This window comes from Aulonocara stuartgranti, assembly GCF_965226115.1.
Source record: "Aulonocara stuartgranti genome assembly, chromosome: 18".
Classification (NCBI taxonomy): Eukaryota; Metazoa; Chordata; class Actinopteri; order Cichliformes; family Cichlidae; genus Aulonocara; species Aulonocara stuartgranti.
This window is the reverse complement of record NC_138954.1, coordinates 36,203,896-36,222,805: the sequence shown is the minus strand read 5'-3', so window position 1 is coordinate 36,222,805 and position 18,910 is coordinate 36,203,896. Positions and strand designations below refer to the sequence as shown.

Here is an 18,910-nt window from a genome sequence, read left to right as displayed (position 1 = left end):
CTCACTGGCAAAGCAAGAGGTGCGTATGTTCATATGGATATGGATGACTCTCTAGACTATGACAAAGTTAAAGCAGCTATCCTTCAAAAATATGACATTAATCCTGAGACATATAGACTGAGATTCCGTTCACTGGAGGTAAAACCTGATGAGAATCCAAAAGAACTATATGCAAGATTGAAAGAGTTATATGAGAAGTGGGTGAAGCCAAAAGGAAAAACGGTGCATGAGGTTAGTGAAATATTAATTTTAGAACAATACTTGAGAATGCTGTCTCCTGAGTTACAGATATGGATTAAAGAACGCAATCCAAACTCTGCAGCGGCGGCTGCAGAGCTAGCTGATGTGTTTGTAGCAGCACGGAGAAAAGGACAGCCATGGAGCCACACAGCATGGAAAATGAGAGATGGTTCAAAATCTGTCCCTCACTACCAGAAAGCAGGGGTGAGTAAGCCTCCAAAGAGCCAGTCTGTCAATATGCCGTCAAGACCTCCACCCAAGACTGTGATTTGTTATTTGTGTGGGATGGAGGGCCACACAAAACCTATGTGCCCAAAGAATTCTACAAAAATAACTCGGATGTGTTTTGTGCCCCGACAAAGTGTGGAGCCTAAAGTGGAGTTTGAGAATGGTTTCAAATTGACCTTAGTTGAGGTTGATGGGAAACCATTAAAGGCCCTTGTTGACTCAGGAAGTACTCAGACTCTTGTGCACTGAGACTTTGTACCCACAAATAAAGTTAATGTGGAGACAATCCCTGTTCGCTGCATTCATGGAGATGAGAGATCATATCCAACAGCAGATCTGTACATCAAGGTACAAGGACAAACGTATATTCTAAATATTGGTGTTGCAGAGAATCTGCCATTTCCAGTAGTGCTGGGTCGAGATCTGCCTGTGTTGTTTGACTTGCTGAATCCTAGTCATACATGCAATGTTGCAGTAACAAGAGCTCAAGCTAAGAAGAAAGAGGAGTCCCTACACCCACTCTGTGCCTTGCCCTTCTATGATGCAGACATAGAGACTGCACCCGGGAAGTCTCGTAAGTCACGTGGACAGAGAAGGCAAGAGAAGTTTCTACATACTGCTGTTCGAGAAGCTCCTAGCACAGAGCCGGAGTTACCTTTGGGTTTCAAAATCCCTGTTAATATTATTGAAATGCAACATGACGATCCATCTCTAACATCTCTGTTCCAGAAAGCTGCAGAGAGGAACCAAGGAACTAAGCAAGATTTGAACAGCAGGGGGGAGTTTCTGCTGAAAGATGGCATTCTGTATCGTCAGCAGGGTTCAGCATTGCAGTTGGTGGTTCCTACAGCAGTCCAGAAGGTGGTGCTCTCCTTGGGACACTCCATTCCATGGGCTGGCCACTTGGGAAAGCACAAAACCATGGCCCGCATTAGAAAATATTTTTATTGGCCTGGTGTGCGCTCGGATGTAACACTGTTCTGTAAAAGCTGCCCTCAGTGCCAGAAGTCTTCTCTTAAAATCCCCTCCAGAGCTCCTCTCCAGTCTCTACCAATTATCAGCACTCCATTTGAACGGCTAGGAATGGACATTGTTGGTCCTCTAGAAAGGAGCAAGGCAGGCAACCGTTACATGCTGGTTGTGACAGATTACGCTACAAAGTATCCAGAGGTCTTTCCTTTGAGATCAATAAAAGCCAAAGCAGTCGCCCTCTGTCTCATACAGTTCTTCTCAAGGGTTGGTTTTCCTCGTGAGATTCTTACTGACCGTGGCACTAACTTTATGTCCACTTTGTTGAAGCAGGTGTACCAGCTCCTTGGGATTAAGAGCCTGAGGACAACGCCATACCACCCTCAGACAGATGGCCTAACAGAGCGCTTCAATCAGACTCTGAAACAAATGTTACGCAAATTTGTCAATGAAACTGGTACAGACTGGGATCAGTGGCTGCCCTACCTCCTCTTTGCATATAGAGAAGTACCCCAGGCTTCTACAGGTTTTTCACCTTTCGAACTATTGTATGGCCATGAGGTACGAGGCCCCTTGTCTCTTCTAAGGGAGACTTGGGAGGGTGACCAAGAAAGATCACAGGCTGTCAATGTTGTCGCTTATGTTGTCCAGATGCGGGAACGGTTGGAGAAGATGACGGAGCTGGCCCAAGCCCACAAAGCGGAAGCACAGCAGCACCAGAAGGCCTGGTACGACCAGTCAGCTCGGCAAAGATCCTTCAGTCCTGGTGAGAAGGTGCTGGTGCTTCTTCCAAGTGATGACAGTAAGCTGTTAGCAAAGTGGCAAGGGCCATATGAGGTCCAAAAGAAACTTGGACAAACAACCTATAAGGTCGCTATTCCAGATCAGCCCCGCTCCAGCAGAGTACTGCACATTAACCTGCTTAAGGAATGGGTGGCGAGACCAAAAGCAGATGTCTTTCTGATCCGGGAGGTTTCGGAGGAGGAGGAAGTGGATGATCAGTATCTGCCAAAACCCACTCCTCAGGACCTGGATCTAAACCATCTTCCTGAGGAAAGACAGGCTCAGGTGAGAAACCTGTGTAAATTAGATGTGTTCAGTGAAAATCCTGGTAGAACGGACATTGTGGAACATGACATTGTGTTGAAAGATGGAGCTTCTGTGAGGAGAATGAGTTACAGGATACCTGAGCGTCTACTGATCCCGTTGAAAGAGGAGATCGACCTGATGTTGTCACTAGGAATCATTGAAGCCTCGAAGAGCGAGTGGTGCCACCCGGTGGTCCTGGTGCCAAAGAAGGATGGCAGTATCCGTTTCTGCATAGACTTCAGGTACCTGAATGCAATATCACAATTTGATTCATATCCAACTCCCCGCATTGATGACATGGTTGAGCGTCTTGGGAAGGCCAGATACCTGACAACAATAGACCTCTGCAAGGGTTATTGGCAGGTACCACTGACTAAGCGCTCAAAAGAGCTGACTGCTTTCCGGACCCCGTGGGGCTTGTTCCAGTTTAAAGCCATGCCCTTTGGACTGCATGGTGCCCCGGCAACATTCCAGAGACTGATGGACCAGATACTGTCTGACATGTCTGATTTTGCTGCAGCCTACCTTGATGACATAGTGATTTTCAGTTCTACCTGGGAAGAACACCTGAAACACCTGGAGAAGGTATTGGGGCGTCTTCAGTCTGCAGGGTTGACTGTTAATCCAGCTAAGTGTGCCATTGCCAAGGCTGAAACTGAGTACCTTGGGTTTGTGATTGGAAATGGAGTAATAAAACCTCAAGTCAATAAGGTCACCGCCATAGAATCCTGTCCTTTGCCAGAGACCAGAAAACAGCTGAGATCATTTTTAGGTATGGCAGGATTCTATCATCGGTTTATCCCTCATTTCTCCACCAGGGCAGCTCTTCTGACGGATCTGACTGGTGCCCGAAGTCCCAATAAGATCACCTGGACAGAGGAGGCTAAGATGGCTTTTCAGGACCTACGACAATCTCTGAGTAAGAGCCCAGTGTTGCACAGCCCTGATTTTGAGAGAAATTTCATTCTTCAGACTGATGCCTCGGAGAGAGGATTGGGAGCTGTTCTGTTACAGGGACCGCCTGGAGAGCGTCATCCAGTGGCCTTCATCAGCCGAAAGCTGTTTCCGAGGGAAGTGCGATACTCAACCATCGAGAAGGAGGGACTTGCCATCAAATGGGCCCTGGACTCCTTTAGGTATTATCTTCTTGGACGGGAGTTCATATTGGAAACAGACCACAAGGCTCTTCAATGGATAGAGAGAATGAAGGACACAAATGGAAGGATCACGCGATGGTACCTTGCAATCCAGCCATTCCGGTTCACCATCAACCACATCCCCGGCAAGGATAACTGCACTGCAGACTGTCTCTCTCGCTGTCCCAGGGAGAGATCTGAAGAGGGGAGTGTGTGATGGCTGCACTTACAGCCACACAGTGGTAATATCACCATGTTAGTGTAGAGGCTTATAAGTAATATTGCATTCACATTTCTTTCTTTAAATATAGAAATATAGGAATTTATTTACAGAACAATAAATAACTGGTTTTGGTTTAGTTAATTCATATATCCACATAACGCTGCATTCTAAAATAAGTGCGCACATTTTAGTTTACACTGTTATGTATGATTAATCTTTTGTTTTCTGAGTTACCTTAGTTGCAGCTGTTCCAGTCCCTTGATTAAGGAGCCAAGAGGTGGAAAAGGGGCGGAGCGAGCTTTAAAGGAAGGCTACAAATTGGTTCACGCCATAACTCGGGACCATGGGGGGGGGAATTGGAGTTCATTATGTTTGGTTTAGTTAGGTTTTGTGTGTTTTACCCCTTTTCCTGTTTTTGTGGGCTGATCAGCCACTATTTAAGTTTCCCCTTTGTCTCGTTAAGTTAGGTCAGTTTGTTTGAGTTATCAGTTGTGTTGTCAACTTTGAGTAGAGTTTTGTTAGTTTGACCTCTTTTATGGGCCCAAGATTTTGATTCTTTTTGCATGAGTTAACCAATTATGTTTTTTGGGTTAAATAAAAAATCATTTTTTGGACTTTAACCTGTGCCTAAGTTTCCTTCACTGCTCGGTCCATCACAGTGCCTTATCAGAAGGAAAACTGTTCTCTGCACCTGAGATAAAGGATCGTATAAAAGAAGAGTGAGCGCTCCCTGAGGTCTCCGACTTCTTAGACATTTGAACCTAGACAGGAGACGTGTGAGAATGGCAGGAGAGGACAAAAGGAGAGATGAACGAACTGCTGGAGGATCAGAAGGAAAGCAAAACAGGTTGGAGACAAATCAGTTGCTCTTTAATAAAATGGATGAAGCAGCATGTACACTTGTGAGACATGCATGTGTGAGGTCAGGTAAACCTCTACAACATGCTGAAATGCTGCTTCTAACACAGAATAGACCGACGAGCATTAATCGTGTATCCCCACAGGATGGAGCCCGAGGCTGACGACCAGCGAGTGGAGCGAGGCCCAAAGAAGCGTGGCGTGCTGCCCAAACGACTGCTGATAATGTCGTCTGTGGCTGTTGTGCTCATCGTGCTGCTGACTGTCATCGTTGTACCTGTTGTGCTGCTCACTAAGACGCCAGGTACATTTTTACAATATGTACGATTTATATGTTAAAACAATGATGCAACTTTGTTTATGATCCAGATGATGAAACATACCTGAGTAAATGTATTTATTACTCATCACCAGAGGTACATTTCACAGTACTTTGTACTTATATACTGTATTATATACAACTGCAATAATATCAGAGTCCAGCTGGAGCTGGTTGCAGCACCTGTGGCCTTCAAAGCATTTTCTCTGCATTGGATCTGAGCAGCACGGTGGCACGGTGGTTGCCGCACAGCAAGAAGGTCCTGAGTTCAATTCCACCATCAGGCCGGGGTCTTTCTGTGCAGAGTTTGCATGTTCTCCCCGTGTTTGCGTGGGTTCTCTCCGGGTACTCCGGCTTCCTCCCACCGTCCAAAGACATGCAGCTTGTGGGGATAGGTTAATTGGATAATACAAATTGCCACTAGGTTTGAATGTGCGAGTGAATGTGAGTGTGAATGGTTGTCTGTCCCTGTGTGTTGGCCCTGCGACAGACTGGCGACCTGTCCAGGGTGTACCCCGCCTTTCGCCCTATGACAGCTGGGATAGGCTCCAGCGCCCCCCGCGACCCTGAAAAGGATAAGCGGAAGCAAATGGACGGATGGATGGATGGATCTGAACAACAGTCAAATCTGAGCAGACGTGCCAAAGCTTTGTTTCTTGTTTTCTGTTTGCACCATAGTTCTTCCAAATGTTTCAGTTCAGGATTTTTTAACTGCTGTCATGTACACCATCAGTAAACTGTGACATTACTGCTTTTACCTAACCTAATCATCACCACGTTTCACTGTAAAGACCAGGGCGCTGCTTTAGTTGGATGAGCAGGCGACCACGTGCAGCACGGTTTGAGTCCGACCTGCGGCCCTTTGCTGCGTGTGTCCCCCTCCTTCCTCTTCACCGTGTCTGTCTAATAAGGCCAAACACAGACTGTAGGCTTAGCCGTGGTTCTGAAAGTCGAATGGAAGCTCAAAGTGCACGACTGGCAGTGTTGTGACATACATACCTACTGCATGTAGAGTTCACCTGAGTGTACAGCGACAGTAAGATGTCTTTGCACAGGTGAAACAGCCCACAGTGTTGCAGGGTTTCACAGGGTGCTGCAGCCTCCAGCAGTGTGCCTTCTCCAAACGTAACACTTAAATACTCGCTGTGTCAGCATCACAACTTTATATTGCTGCTGCTAAAATCAGTGATTACAGTGATCAAAGTTCATTTGATATCATACTGCAGCTCATTGCAATGCCATGATGCATGAGTGCTCATCATTTGGCTTCTGGTCTTATGACAGGACCATAGTCATGTGGACAAAAAGTACACGGCTGCTTTGAACTGTGTGACTTTTGAATCAACTGACATGAAATGTGTAACAAAGATAATGTTACACGATGTGTTTTGTGCCGTTAGACCTTGGTCTCTTTGAGTAATATGTGACAGTAGCTTCTTTAAAAAAGACACTAAGAAAAAAGCATTCAGAGTCAGAACCAGACACGGAGAAGCTGCATTCAGCTTTTATGCTCCTTATATCTGGAACAAACTCCCAGAAAGCCTCAGATCAGCTGAAACACTCAGTTTATTTAAATCCAGGTTGAAGACTCACCTGTTCTCAGCTGCATTTGAATAAAGCACCAAATCCACACTTTAAGCTTAAATTTCAAAACTAACATTTAACTACTGATTTTATCTGTTTTGATTTTATATACTGTTGTTTGTTTGTTTGCTTGCTTGTTTTAATCAATTTTAAATCATGCTTTTTATTTGTTCTTGTTTCTAATGTCTCTGTAAAGCACTTTGAATCACCTTGTTGTTGAATTGTGCTATACAAATAAACTTGCCTTGCCTTCATGAGTATCTGCAACCTTCTTTAAAAGCCAAATCCCATCTGTCTCGCTTCAGCTGACAGAATCTTTAAGCTGAAGAAATGAATGAACTTTAAACAAGCTGCTCTCCCAACAAAGAGCAGCCTCCCCAAACACACCGTCGGCTGTTTTAGCTGAAAGCTCCCAGTTCTGCTGTGACAGGGACTACGTACCTATGACTCCGTCACTGTCTTGCTGTCCAATCGTGTTCCTCAGCTCCGTCTTCTGCCTCGTTCTCTGGTGGAGACATGCTGGAGTACTTGGTGCAGACGGGGAACATCAGTGAAGCGGACGGCCTTTTGGCTACGTGGTTTCACCGAGCCAACAGCAAGGAGGACATGTACAAAGCGCTCATGGGTAAAAACACTCACACAGACAACACTGCATTATTTGATGGTGTCGGTGCCTGAACCTACAGTCAGGTACAGACAAAACAAGCACCGCCTCCTGTCATCTTTCCAGGTGACACCATGATCTTGGAAGCTGACGTCACTCTCATGGGTTATGGGACCCCTGATGAAAAGCCAGTGCCGATCATGGCACACCCTCCCGACATATATAGTGACAACACTCTCGACGAATGGTTAGATGCTGTACTGGCTTCTGGAAAAGGTACAGATCAGAACTGTTTCCACAGAAAGTCCATCTGATCACAGTTTTTAAAGGCGTGTTCGTTTGCAGGCATCAAGTTGGACTTTAAGGCTCTGGAATCAGTGGGTTTGTCACTGGACCTGCTTAAACAAAAGGAAAGCAACAAGGGAATAAACAGACCTGTGTGGCTGAATGCAGACATCCTCAGAGGCCCCAACGTCCCAAGCTTTGTAGCTCCAGTCAATGGAAGCAGGTATGAAATCCAGCTAGACCGGACACAGACCCTTGGACAGAGTTCAGAATTAGGAAGGGAAAATGTCTAACATCTAAAGACTGATCGGGAGGTTGGTGGTTCGATCCCTGGATCCTCCAGTCTGCATGCCAAGTGTCCCTGGGCATGATACTAGCCCCAGGTCGCTCTCCGATCTCAGCACGAATGTAGTTAGGAAGCACTAAAAAGCTTAGAAGAAAGTGACTGGGTGAGTGTGGTGTGGAGACTTGGGAGAGCAGGAAAGTGCTACGTAAGAATCAGTCCATGTTTATGTCTCCCTCTTTTTTCAGGTTTTTGGAACTCATTCAGGACAAGTTTCCAGATGTGACTTTGTCTCCTGGGTGGAAGGTATGGCACGCTCGCAGTAAGAACCCCATTGAACCATTATACCAGGCATGTGACGAGGTTCTGGGAATGTTCCTGTCAGAAACAGGAAGAGACTCAAGGAATCCTGAACTGACATTTATGAGAGAATTCAAAGCTGGAAGAAGAACTTTGAGCTTCAAAAAGATCCTTTGAGCTAAAGTAGACAAAACAGCTTTTATGTTCCTGTGATCCCTAAAATTAAAGACAGTTGAATTAATGTTGACATGCATCACCCATCAAGAGTTTGGACACCTTCTCATTTCATGGTTCTCTTTATTTCTACTACTTTCTACACTGTAGATACTGAAGACATCAAAGCAAGATATATGGAATTATGTAGCAAAGAAAACAATGATAACTCTAAAATACATTTAGAGTCCTGTGAGTAGCCGCCCTTTGTTTTGTTGACAGAGCTGCGGCCTTCTCTCAGCTTCATGATGTCGTCACCTGAGATGGTTTCACCTCACAGGTGAGCCTGTCAGGGTTCATTGGTGGTGTTGGGACCATCAGTCGTGTTGTGCAGAAGTCAGGGCTGTTAGCTGTGTACCAACCTATTTGACAACTGTTGAAATTCATATTATGGCAAGAACCAATGAGCTAAGTAAAGAGAAACAACAGCCCATCATTACTGTAAGAGCTGAAGGTCAGTCAGTCGGAAACTTTGAATGTGTCCCCAAGTGCAGTCAGAAAAACCATCAAGACTACGATGAAACTGTCTGACATGAGGACGCCCCAGGAAAGGAAGACCAGGAGTCCCTCTGCTGCTGAGGATACAATCATCCGAGTCACCAGCCTCAGAAATCACAAGTTAACAGCAGCTCAGATTAGAGCCCAGATAGATGTCACACAGAGTAGAGACACATCTGAGTAGAGTAGAGACTGTACAAATCAGGCCTTTATGGTCAAATAGCTGCTGAGAAACCACGACTAAGGAAAAGCAACAAGCAGAGATTTGTTTGGGCCAAGAAACACAAGATGAGTCCAAATTGGAGAACTTTGGTTCCACTTTGTGAACGATGGTCTCTACATGCACGGTTCCCACTGTGAAGCATGGGGTTGATGGTTTGCTGGTGTGGGGGGCTTTACTGGTGACACTGGTGGAGATTTCTTTAAACTGAAGGCACACTGACCCAGCATGGCTACCGCAGCATCCTGCAGCAACATGCCATCCCATCATGGAGAGTGATGGAGGCCTGGCCTCCACAGTGGAGATGGTAAACACATGGTTTATATTTTTGACTGAATAACAGCTGTATGTGCTTTATTTCTTTAGGTCCTCTATATTCACCAGCTCACAAACGAAACCTACTCCAGAGCCACGGTGGAAGAAATGTACAACATGATCAAAGACGTACCTCAAAGGGTAAGTGTGAATCCAGGTTTCAGTGGTCCCAGTTCAACACGCTCCCATCCCAACACGCCTGGGACAAATCGTCGGTGTGTTGCGTGCTGGGATGAGAACGCTCTGAGGTGTCGGAGAACGGCAGAGCTGACTGGTCAACGTTTCGTCTCTTAGGTGACGTTCCCAGTCCACGCCATGCTGGTTCGCAGCGGCTGGCAGCACCTGAGCTGGCTCCTCAACCAGTCACCACGGTAACAGATAACTTCCACGTTTACTATGGCAATGACTGGAAATCTGCTAATCAAACCAGTAACTGGGGGCTGCTCGCTGCCCATGAGCGCCACAGACTGACTGTCATGTTTTGTGTCTAGGTTCAGCCTGACTTTGTGGCAGGGCTCTGTTAACCCCAGCGTCAGCGACCTGCTGTTTGTCCGTGACAACACCCACCCGTGGCAAGTCTACTATGACATATATGAACCCACGCTGTCAGAATTTAAGCAGGCTGTAGGTGAGGAGCGTTCATATGGAGCAGACTTACACAGACTATGTTTGGGTAAAATAATAATTGTGTGTGTGTGATTTATTCAAATCAACAGATTTGTTTTCAGTGAGTTCTGACTGTTGTTGAAGACTAAAGAAAAACATTATTAGAAAACTACATGAAAAATCATTGGAAACTGAACCTTCTGCTCATTGTGTGCATTTGTTTAAGCTTCTTCTGAGATGAAGAGTTTGCTTCTGTTTAGTTCTTCCTGGTTCATTGTGTGTGTTCACAGGTAAGCAGGACAGCGTGAGGAGGTTCTATCCTGGAGGAGATCTGATGGAGTTTCTCCACCCAGGTTACAGCTCAGACCTCATGAACCGCCTGGCTGTGCCTTTGCTCCCCGTCACCGGCCGGGCCTCCCTGCTCCGTCAGCTTTCAGGCAGGTTTTACACCTCAGGGTTTATAACCTGATTTTAACGGGCCAGACTGAAACGCCCGGGCAAAGCACGCTCTCAAAGTTGTACTTTACATATGCTAGCGACATCTGGTGGTAACATCATGAATGACAGCGGGGCACTGTCGCCAGAAACACCAAGAAACTGCCTCATTTGTGCCACGAAGCATTCAGAGATCCCTCGTGAGTTTTTTCTCAAGGTATTTTTAAAGTGAACTTGCTGTATGCACTGAAGTCATGTGGCAGCTGAACCTTTCGTTCACATCGGTCATCAGGATGATGTTCTTAGTGACTCTTGGTGGCAGAAAAGCTGATGTCCTGGGATTTTGACCGTTACAGTAACAATTGTGAAAAACGCAAACTATCTGTTGTTTTGGTAGAAATGAAAGCGCCAGAAGTGTTCACAGCTGTGCTGAGCAGAGAATACAGAGCACAGCTGCTTGATCAGAAATCAGTGTTTGAAGCCGCAGTGGACCGAGGCGGCGTGTTGGACAACGGGGAAGTGACTGCTGCAGAGGTGCGGCTAACATTTGGCCCTTTGAGTATCAGTCGTGGTCACAGCCTGTCCGTCCCTTCACAGCTGCGGTCTCCTCATCACCTCATGATAATGCAGCATGTCACAGATCAGCTGTTCATCCTGATGATGTCAAACTGTAAACCTGCACATGCTGCTGTCGCACCACCTTAAAGTCACACTGATACTCTGTTTCACTAACAGGTGGGGGCAGCGGGATGCTGGTCGTTCGTGTGACCTCTGACAGCAGTCGACCTGGAGTCCTTCTGGTAGAAGGTTCTGGAAGGAGCTCAGAGCTCCTCACACTGCAGGTATATCTGTAGATCACCAGCCAACCACCAGCCAGGTTACATTTTTATTAAGGCCAATCATGTGTGTGTTCTCAGGATGTTATTCAGACCCTTGGGCAGGCTGCTGATACCTCCTGGGGAATTTACCTGAGGGTCCAGAGTCAGCAGCTGCTGGAGGCTTCTCTTAACCTGCTGCAGTCAGCCTACGGGGCCGACGAGCTCCACAGGCCTGTGTGGATCAGCATGGAGGGCTTACAGAGCAGCGACAGCACAGCAGTAAGCACATCTGATCCCCCCGAAGCAGTGTCTGCAGACAATACGTTAATAAAGAACAGAGCAGACGCATGTCACGTTTAACACACCTGGCTGGAAATCCATCCAACTAGAATCGAGCAGGTGTAAATGTTGGAGCCTCCTCGAGGGTCCACCCTGGCTGGGAAACTATCACACCCCCACAGAGAGAACAGTTGTATAAGCTGCATGTTTGTCAGACGGTCCCCAAGCAAATGCAATCCTCTGTTCGTCATGAAGGCTTTTTAGCTGCTCAGGCTTGGTCAGCCAAGCTCAAGTTCACTCCAACAATGTCCAGTGCCGATCCAGTTAGACGATGGAAACGTGTCATTTTAGGCTGTTTCATAGTCGTCCTTCTCTTTGCTCCAGGTCTTTGTGTCCACAGTCGAGCGCCTGTTTCCATACGTCACTGTAGTCCTGGCTGAGCACAGATGGCCTCCTCGGATCCCAGCGGCGGTGTCACAGAGGGTGGCTCTACACCTGAATGCAGCCTCGCTGCCCACGGGGCAGGAGCAGCTTTATGCTTTACTGGGAATGATGGACAAATACGACTTTATAATTGAGGTGGACACAAAGAAAGGTGGTGCAGCTGTCACTGTGGTGAAGGAGCTCCGTGCACAGCGTGCAGGCAGAGCAAGCAGAAGCCTGTATATTCTACCTCAGTGATCAGAGCACGTGTGGGCTGAGAGCAGGTTTAAATGTGCTTTTATAGTCACCACAGAGTCTCAGTGTGTATATAAATGCTGCTGCTTTGGGTTGCTGAAGTTAACATCATTATACTGTATATATATGATTCAATGATTATTATAAAATTCATAATAAATTCTATTAAAGGAACCAAGTCCAAAACCAGAATTAGCCTCTTAGCCTGTGTGAGCCTGTCCGAGGTTTGTGATTCAGCAGCAGCTGAACACGTATGAAACACTCTCCTGCTGCAGCTAACATTTCACATGCAGCCCGCCTCTCTTACTGACTGCAGCACTGCATTATTTGCATCCATAAATGTGTCTTTAAAGTGTCACAGGTGGCATCAGTGCTCTCAGAGGCTCACTTGGTACTTTTAATGCTGATTTTTGAACGTTTACAACAAAGAAAATCATCCATCACTCGATTAAAACAAGGAAAAATACAACACAGCACTTTATTGTAGTTCAGTGGAAAAAGTGAATATTCATGTTTTAAACCAGCACGTCATGTTGAACTGCAGCAAACAGTTATAGTGTTAAAATGAACCTGCATTAAGTACAAGCCCACACCTGTACAGCTGTTACAGTCATGTACCTTTAACCTACAAACATGAACAGCAGCTCAGTCACTGACACAGCGGCTGATTTTACTCACTTAACACGTCGATTGTTACTGCTGACCTTTGTATCAATCCATGAAATGATCATAAAGTCTTCCCGCCACATAAACCAAGCAGGCTGTCCCCACAGTAGCGTCTGGTGCTGAGGAGAGCCTCGGACAGGCTGCTGCCACTGTCACAGTCTGTTCCTGGTCAAGTACTGGCTGCAGGAGCAGAAGGTGTGGTAGAAAGAGGAGGACAGGCCGGCAATATCTGTGGAGATGTAGGGAAGGACCTCCGGAGACGCCTGGTTAAAGTAGCTGATCTGAAAGAAAGACAACATACTAATAACAGCCAGCTGTGATAAGAGCACATGTACGACTGCTGCTTTTCTCACCAGGGACTTGTTGTCTTTGGTCTCCAGTATGGTGAATCCAGCACACAGAACCTCTCCTCTGTTATAGCCTTCAGTGGGAGGGTGAGTGGGCAGGGACACGGAGCGCAGGGCGATGACATACGGGTCTCTGAAGGAAAACAGAAAGGGAACGCATCAGGAAACCCTGCAGGACACAGGTGGATGGATCTGGCTCTACTGACCCGCTGCCACATGGCTTCCTTTTGGAGGCCAACAGGATGAAGTCCTGGAGAATCCCTTTTGCCTGATTGGCTGCAGTGGGAGATCCCATCGCGCCATGACGCACCGATGGAGTCACCACACGATATATGAAGTCATCGTTGTCGACCAGCTGAATCAGCTCGCACTTCCTGTTTGAGGAAACACATACACACTGTTAAAAAGGGGACTGGCAGCACTGTTTAAAGACTAAGCTGCAGTTCACTCCACAGGTATCCACGCAGAGGCAAACAGCTGCTTCTGTGCTTCACCAGCTGAGGGGTGGAGCTCGTGCATAGGGACACTGAAGGGGAAAACTACATAACAAAGGGCTTGGTGATGACATCACCCAGATCTCCACCCATCTCTGCTGCTTATCCTTCTCAGGGTCGCAGGGGGTGGAGCCTATCCTAGCCGTCTTAGAGGCAGGGTACACACTGGACAGGTCGCCAGTCGGTCGCAGGGCTAAACACGAGAGTTTCCAGTTAACCCAACCCACTAACTGCATGTCTTGGACTGTGGAGGAAGCTGGAGGACAGGGGGGAACCCAGGGGGGACGCAGGGGGAACCCAGGGGGACGCGGGGGAACCCAGAGGGACGCAGGGGGAACCCAGAGGGAACCCAGGGGGGACGCAGGGGGAACCCAGGGGGACGCGGGGGGAACCCAGGGGGGACGCAGGGGGAACCCAGGGGGACGCAGGGGGAACCCAGAGGGAACCCAGGGGGGACGCAGGGGGGACGCAGGGGGAACCCAGGGGGGACGCAGGGGGAACCCAGGGGGACGCAGGGGGAACCCAGAGGGAACCCAGGGGGGACGCAGGGGGGACGCAGGGGGAACCCAGGGGGACGCGGGGGAACCCAGGGAGACGCGGGGGGAACCCAGGGGGGACGCAGGGGGAACCCAGGGGGAACCCAGGGGGACGCGGGGGGAACATGCAAACTCCCCGGCCTGATGCAATGATAGCATATTAGATGGAGTTGTAAATCTAAACTCCACATCACTGCATAAACAGCTCGTGCTCCACCTTACAATCCAACGTATTAAAAACCCTCGCTTGGGGCAGACTCCTGCCGCGACGTTCCACCGGAGAACCACGGCCTCTGAACCATCCATCCAGTCCTTATTAAGGGTCAGACTGTGATGAAGCCAACAGGACTGCATCATCTGCAAAAACAAGGAAGCTGCCCTCCTCACATCAGCTACACTTAGAGATCCTGTTCGTGAATATCACACACAGGATCGGTCACACACCCTCGAGTCCTCCTACTGAGGAGCAGCCACAGCTTTCACTCCATTTCTAAATGGACCGCTGCGATACACCCCACAGACGCCGTCCTGGTACCTGGTTGTCCGAGTCTACAGAGCACTTCTAAACCTCTCTCCAGACGTCCTGTGAGGGTGAAGATCTGGTCCGGTGTCCCACAGCCAGGATGGAATGGGGGCCCAGATCTTCTCAACAGTGAGTTAACGCCTCCTTTTCAGCTCTGTGAAAAATAACTTTCCAGGGGAAGCTGAGCACTGCGATACCTCAGTGACCGATCCACAACATCCAGTTATTGTTTTAAAACTGGGATTTCCCACAGTGGTCTGCTCCACCAGCACAGGCCCACGGTGTTGACGGCATCGGAGACAAAGCTCCGCCTCCTCCACAGACGAGGGGAGTTTGGGTTCAAGAGCTGCTCACCACGTTCTTTCCACCACCTGCTGGTCATGAGATCAATGCAAAGCGTAAGGCTGCAAATCTAAGCAGCTAGGATGAGCTTCATCTGCAGGCTGGCTCGGCTGGGGGAGAGCCACCGTTCCCCTTTTATGTAAACGTGAGAATAAAGAGACAGACAGGCCCTCACAGCTAATGTCACTTTAACCTTAACATGTCAGCCTCAGTGCAAAGTGAGCAGCATGAACCTAAACCACACGTCGCTTATTTTTAACCCTGAACCTCAGAAAAGTCCATCATTGGAATCGGAGAACAATACCGAGGCAGCGAGTCGAAACAGGCCGCGCACAGAAACCGCTGAACTTGACTCGTAGCAACGGGCAAACAGACGAGTCCCAGAGTCTTACTTGTAATGCGAGTCCCAGCTCGGCCTGTTGCTCAGCTCGGCGAGTAAATCAAAGGCTCTGTGAGCAGGAACGTCCACCTCACATTCAATCTTGAAACTCAGCATGGACTTCTGCTCCAGGGTGTAAAGCTGAACCTGTGAACACAACATAAAGCGCCGATGGGCAGACTCACACAAACAAACAGCTCATTAGTGAGACGCACATACCTGGTCCTTCTCACAGCTCAGCCGCCAGCTGCTTCTGGCTGCCAGCATCTTCAGAGCTGAGACGTTGTTAAAGCTCAGATACACCTGGAAGCACAAACACAGGAACCACAAACTCATCTCCAGAGCTCAGCGTTAGCAGGCCGCCTCCCGCCATTCAAATACTACTTATTATATATGAATCAGCGCCGTCTAACAGTGTAAGTATTAAGGGTGCAAAATGAAGACAAACTGCTGCAGCACTATTTCTCATCTGCAGTGAAGGTGAAGCACAGCGGTGCGACACGTCGGCCTGTCAGAGGTTCAGTCGACTAAATCAGTCTGCAGGCACGGCGGGAGTCTGACTGTGGCTCAGGTTTGGAGCTAAGTGGGACGACATGAACACGCTGAGGTCTGCTCGGTCAGATCATACAAACTGCAGTGGAACAAATCACTGAACATCCTTTAAGAAAGAAACAGAAATCACGTCCCACAAGTCGTGACGACGCAGCACCGACACACAGCTGAGACGCTGATGTGGGTGAAGAGACTCAGCTGAGAAAACTATTAAAGGTTTACTGTGTCCAGCTCAAGCACAGGCTGTGACAGGATCATCATCAGCTGACGAGCAGCTGTGGAAATCACCTTATTGGTGCAAAAATACTGTTTTATGTCCCGTATGTCCGGTAGATTCAGCTGCAGAAATGAGAACTAATGATGTGTTTGTGACAAGCTGCTAGTAACAAGGTGCCAAGTTGTCTTATTTGTAATACAGTAATACACACATGTATATAAAGAAAGTTTCTCTCCCGTGAGTCCACGAGGACTAACGTGAGCAGTACAGGTGACGGCGTGGAGCTTCTCCTCACCTGGTTGGTGGGATCCCAGGGAACAGACAGAGGCACCTCCCCCTGCGTGCGGGAAATGATGTACTTCCTAAACACAGAGGAATGCTGCATCAGGATGATGGCACTGTGCACAAAGCTGCACAACAAACGCTGATGTAGCTGCAGAGACGGTGCATTAGGGGCTGTTTGGAGACATGTACCTGTCCAGCCTGATCTTTTTCCTGGCCGTTGCCTCCTGAAACCTCCTTTGTCCTTCCTGTAAATGAGACGGACACACAGGCAGAGGGCACCAGTGTGTAACACAGCGGGCAGATTCCCAGCACCAGTTTATGACCAGTACACCGATCTGTGGCACAAACTGAGTGGAGTGTTATTACTCGGTGTTTGTTCATGCTGATAACGACCCACGACTACAGCGAGGCCGCTCCATCAGACGGATTTATGACCGATAACATGATGTGAAGCTCTGATCGCTGCTCAGCCGTCACGGCTTAATGGTTAATCGAGTGTTTCTGCACCTTCTTTATGACACTCGTGTTTTATCCTACAGGACGATCTCCACAAGCTGCTTCACCACAGATGAAGCGTGAATGAAGCTGACACCAACATTATCCTGTCAATCTACTGCTCCACACTTTAACCCCACCAGCACACACTCCCCTGACCGAGCTTTCCTGCAGGTGTATAATGTGGAACAATCATAGTAATGCTGTATTTACATGATTTCAACATTTGAATGGAGTTCATAATAACAGCGTTCACAGTGACGGGGCATGTGGACGTGCTCAGGCCTGTGAGCCACGGACGCTGTGACGCTTCCACCAGAAACAAAGGAAGGAAAACGCACGCAGAGGCCATGTTTCCTGCTGCGCAGTCATCCATCCATCAGCACCACGGGCGGTGCAAAAGGCGGACCCAGCTACACTGATGTCACCCACCGCTGCCTCTGAGCTCACCTTGGGTGAAGATCAGCTGTTATCAGGAGTCTGGCTGTGAAACGTTCATAGCTGACACCTTGTTAGCCAATCAGAGTACGGTTTCATACCACAAATTCTGAAGCAGATTTCATGTCTTTCAGTCAGTATTAGCCAATCACAGACAGCCGCGTCACATCCAGACACTTTATGGATGCAGCACGCTAACGAGCCGTTTGTGAGCGTTAGTTTAACTCACCAGGGGTTCAGGTCGTATCCGTGGTAATGTGCGTGGCTTCCCGCCATCATCGAGCACCTCAAAGGTCATGAAGGCGGAGTTTATGTGTCGGTTAGGCCCCTCCTCATGGTAGGCCTCCGCGCGCACGCCCACCTCCATGCTGCAGTAAGGACACGTGTCAGTATGCAACCAGTGGTTCTGTCTGCTGCACAGCTGCAGTGCTGCGTCTCTGCCAGCGTTCTGGGATACCTGTTTCTGAAGGCGTTGTTCACTATCGCCTTCAGCAGCAATCTGTCTCCAACCTGAGAAGGTCCTCTGAAGGTGAACATGTCGATGGCTCGAAGGGTGGGATGAGCCTGAGACAGACGGCTGCAAGCAGAGAGCACAGAGACAATAGGCCACGACCTCCCACGTGCTCGCCGTGTTCAGGTTACTCACACAGCTGGACAGATCCTTTAATCTGCCACGAGGGCTGAACTACACTGATCAGAATGTGGAGGTCAAAGGTCACAATGGTGCATCCTATTTTTAGGTAAAAATATGAAGGAAGGACGTGTTTGTGACTGTACCTGGCAGCGATTGTAGCTACGTTCACCATCCAGGCCATGATCTGCCCTCCAAATGTATTCACCTGGGATTCAAACACAGCAATGATCTGACAGGCAGAAGTCTCAGCGGTACCATCACACACTGATGAACAGTCACATGTAAAACAGCTGGGTGTGTGTAGGATCCATACACACAGGTCAAAGTTAGATGTTTAGACACAAGTTCAGCCATTCGTGTTGTTTCAGAAATCGCTCTGCCCGGGGCTGGGCGCTCAGGTATGTAGCAGCTCAGTCCCGGTGGCTACTTGGCGGGGCCTGGCGCCTGTTGCTCGGTCAGGCCTCTTCCGGGGCGTGGGGGGCCCTCGGGCTCGGTTCAGTCAGGCACAGCTGGCTGCCGGCAGAGCCGGCGGGCACGCCACTGCAGCCCCCTCTGGCTTCTGCTCCGTGGCTGCTGGGTGACCCCTCATCTGGGGCTCTCCTCAGCCCTTCCCATGAGGGTGGCACGGATGCCCCTCCGGTGGTCCTCCTTGGGCTCTCGCACTCTGGGGCCTCTGGATGTCTGGGGCCTGGATCTCCTCCATGCCTGCTTCATGCCCTGGGGGGCGGGGCTATGGCTCTCTGCATCCTCTAGCAGACCATCACATGTGGAAACCATTTGAATACAAGCGTGCTGATCCACACAGGTGTTCACTGTCCATAG

The 18,910-nt window shown here is 48.6% G+C and overlaps 2 protein-coding genes across 2 annotated transcripts in view; one reads left to right on the top strand and one right to left on the bottom strand.

The window, feature by feature from the left end:
• The first annotated feature begins 4,633 nt into the window (after positions 1-4,633).
• Positions 4,634-12,555, top strand: fam151a (family with sequence similarity 151 member A). The gene is made up of 13 exons (XM_082513030.1): positions 4,634-4,732; positions 4,890-5,047; positions 7,131-7,271; positions 7,377-7,526; positions 7,596-7,758; positions 8,067-8,124; positions 9,416-9,505; positions 9,659-9,735; positions 9,856-9,992; positions 10,261-10,407; positions 11,141-11,247; positions 11,323-11,502; positions 11,887-12,555. The coding sequence occupies exons 1-13, from the start codon at positions 4,668-4,670 to the stop codon at positions 12,181-12,183; spliced, it is 1,770 nt and encodes a 589-aa protein (XP_082369156.1). The 5' UTR covers positions 4,634-4,667; the 3' UTR covers positions 12,184-12,555.
• Positions 12,556-12,644: 89 nt separating this feature from the next.
• The window catches only part of LOC309693624 (acyl-coenzyme A thioesterase 11-like), an 8,080-nt gene continuing 1,814 nt past the window's right edge, over positions 12,645-18,910 (bottom strand). The window contains exons 3-12 of the mRNA XM_082513039.1: positions 18,232-18,293; positions 17,912-18,031; positions 17,684-17,822; positions 16,711-16,766; positions 16,532-16,598; positions 15,687-15,770; positions 15,481-15,614; positions 13,400-13,567; positions 13,200-13,326; positions 12,645-13,127 (exon numbers count right to left, since the gene is read on the bottom strand). Of these exons, the coding sequence (XP_082369165.1) occupies positions 12,999-13,127; positions 13,200-13,326; positions 13,400-13,567; positions 15,481-15,614; positions 15,687-15,770; positions 16,532-16,598; positions 16,711-16,766; positions 17,684-17,822; positions 17,912-18,031; positions 18,232-18,293 (1,086 nt within the window). The 3' untranslated portion in view covers positions 12,645-12,998. The remainder of the gene's footprint in view (positions 13,128-13,199; positions 13,327-13,399; positions 13,568-15,480; positions 15,615-15,686; positions 15,771-16,531; positions 16,599-16,710; positions 16,767-17,683; positions 17,823-17,911; positions 18,032-18,231; positions 18,294-18,910) is intronic.

What these genes read in the sequence shown, in the direction of transcription:
- fam151a (XM_082513030.1), top strand. Translation starts at nt 4,668, where the DNA reads ATGGCAGGAGAGGACAAAAGGAGAGATGAACGAACTGCTGGAGGATCA. An exon ending in TCAGAAGGAAAGCAAAACAG is followed by an intron (nt 4,733 to 4,889) that starts GTTGGAGACAAA and finishes GTATCCCCACAG; the next exon opens with GATGGAGCCCGAGGCTGACG. An exon ending in GCTGCTCACTAAGACGCCAG is followed by an intron (nt 5,048 to 7,130) that starts GTACATTTTTAC and finishes CGTGTTCCTCAG; the next exon opens with CTCCGTCTTCTGCCTCGTTC.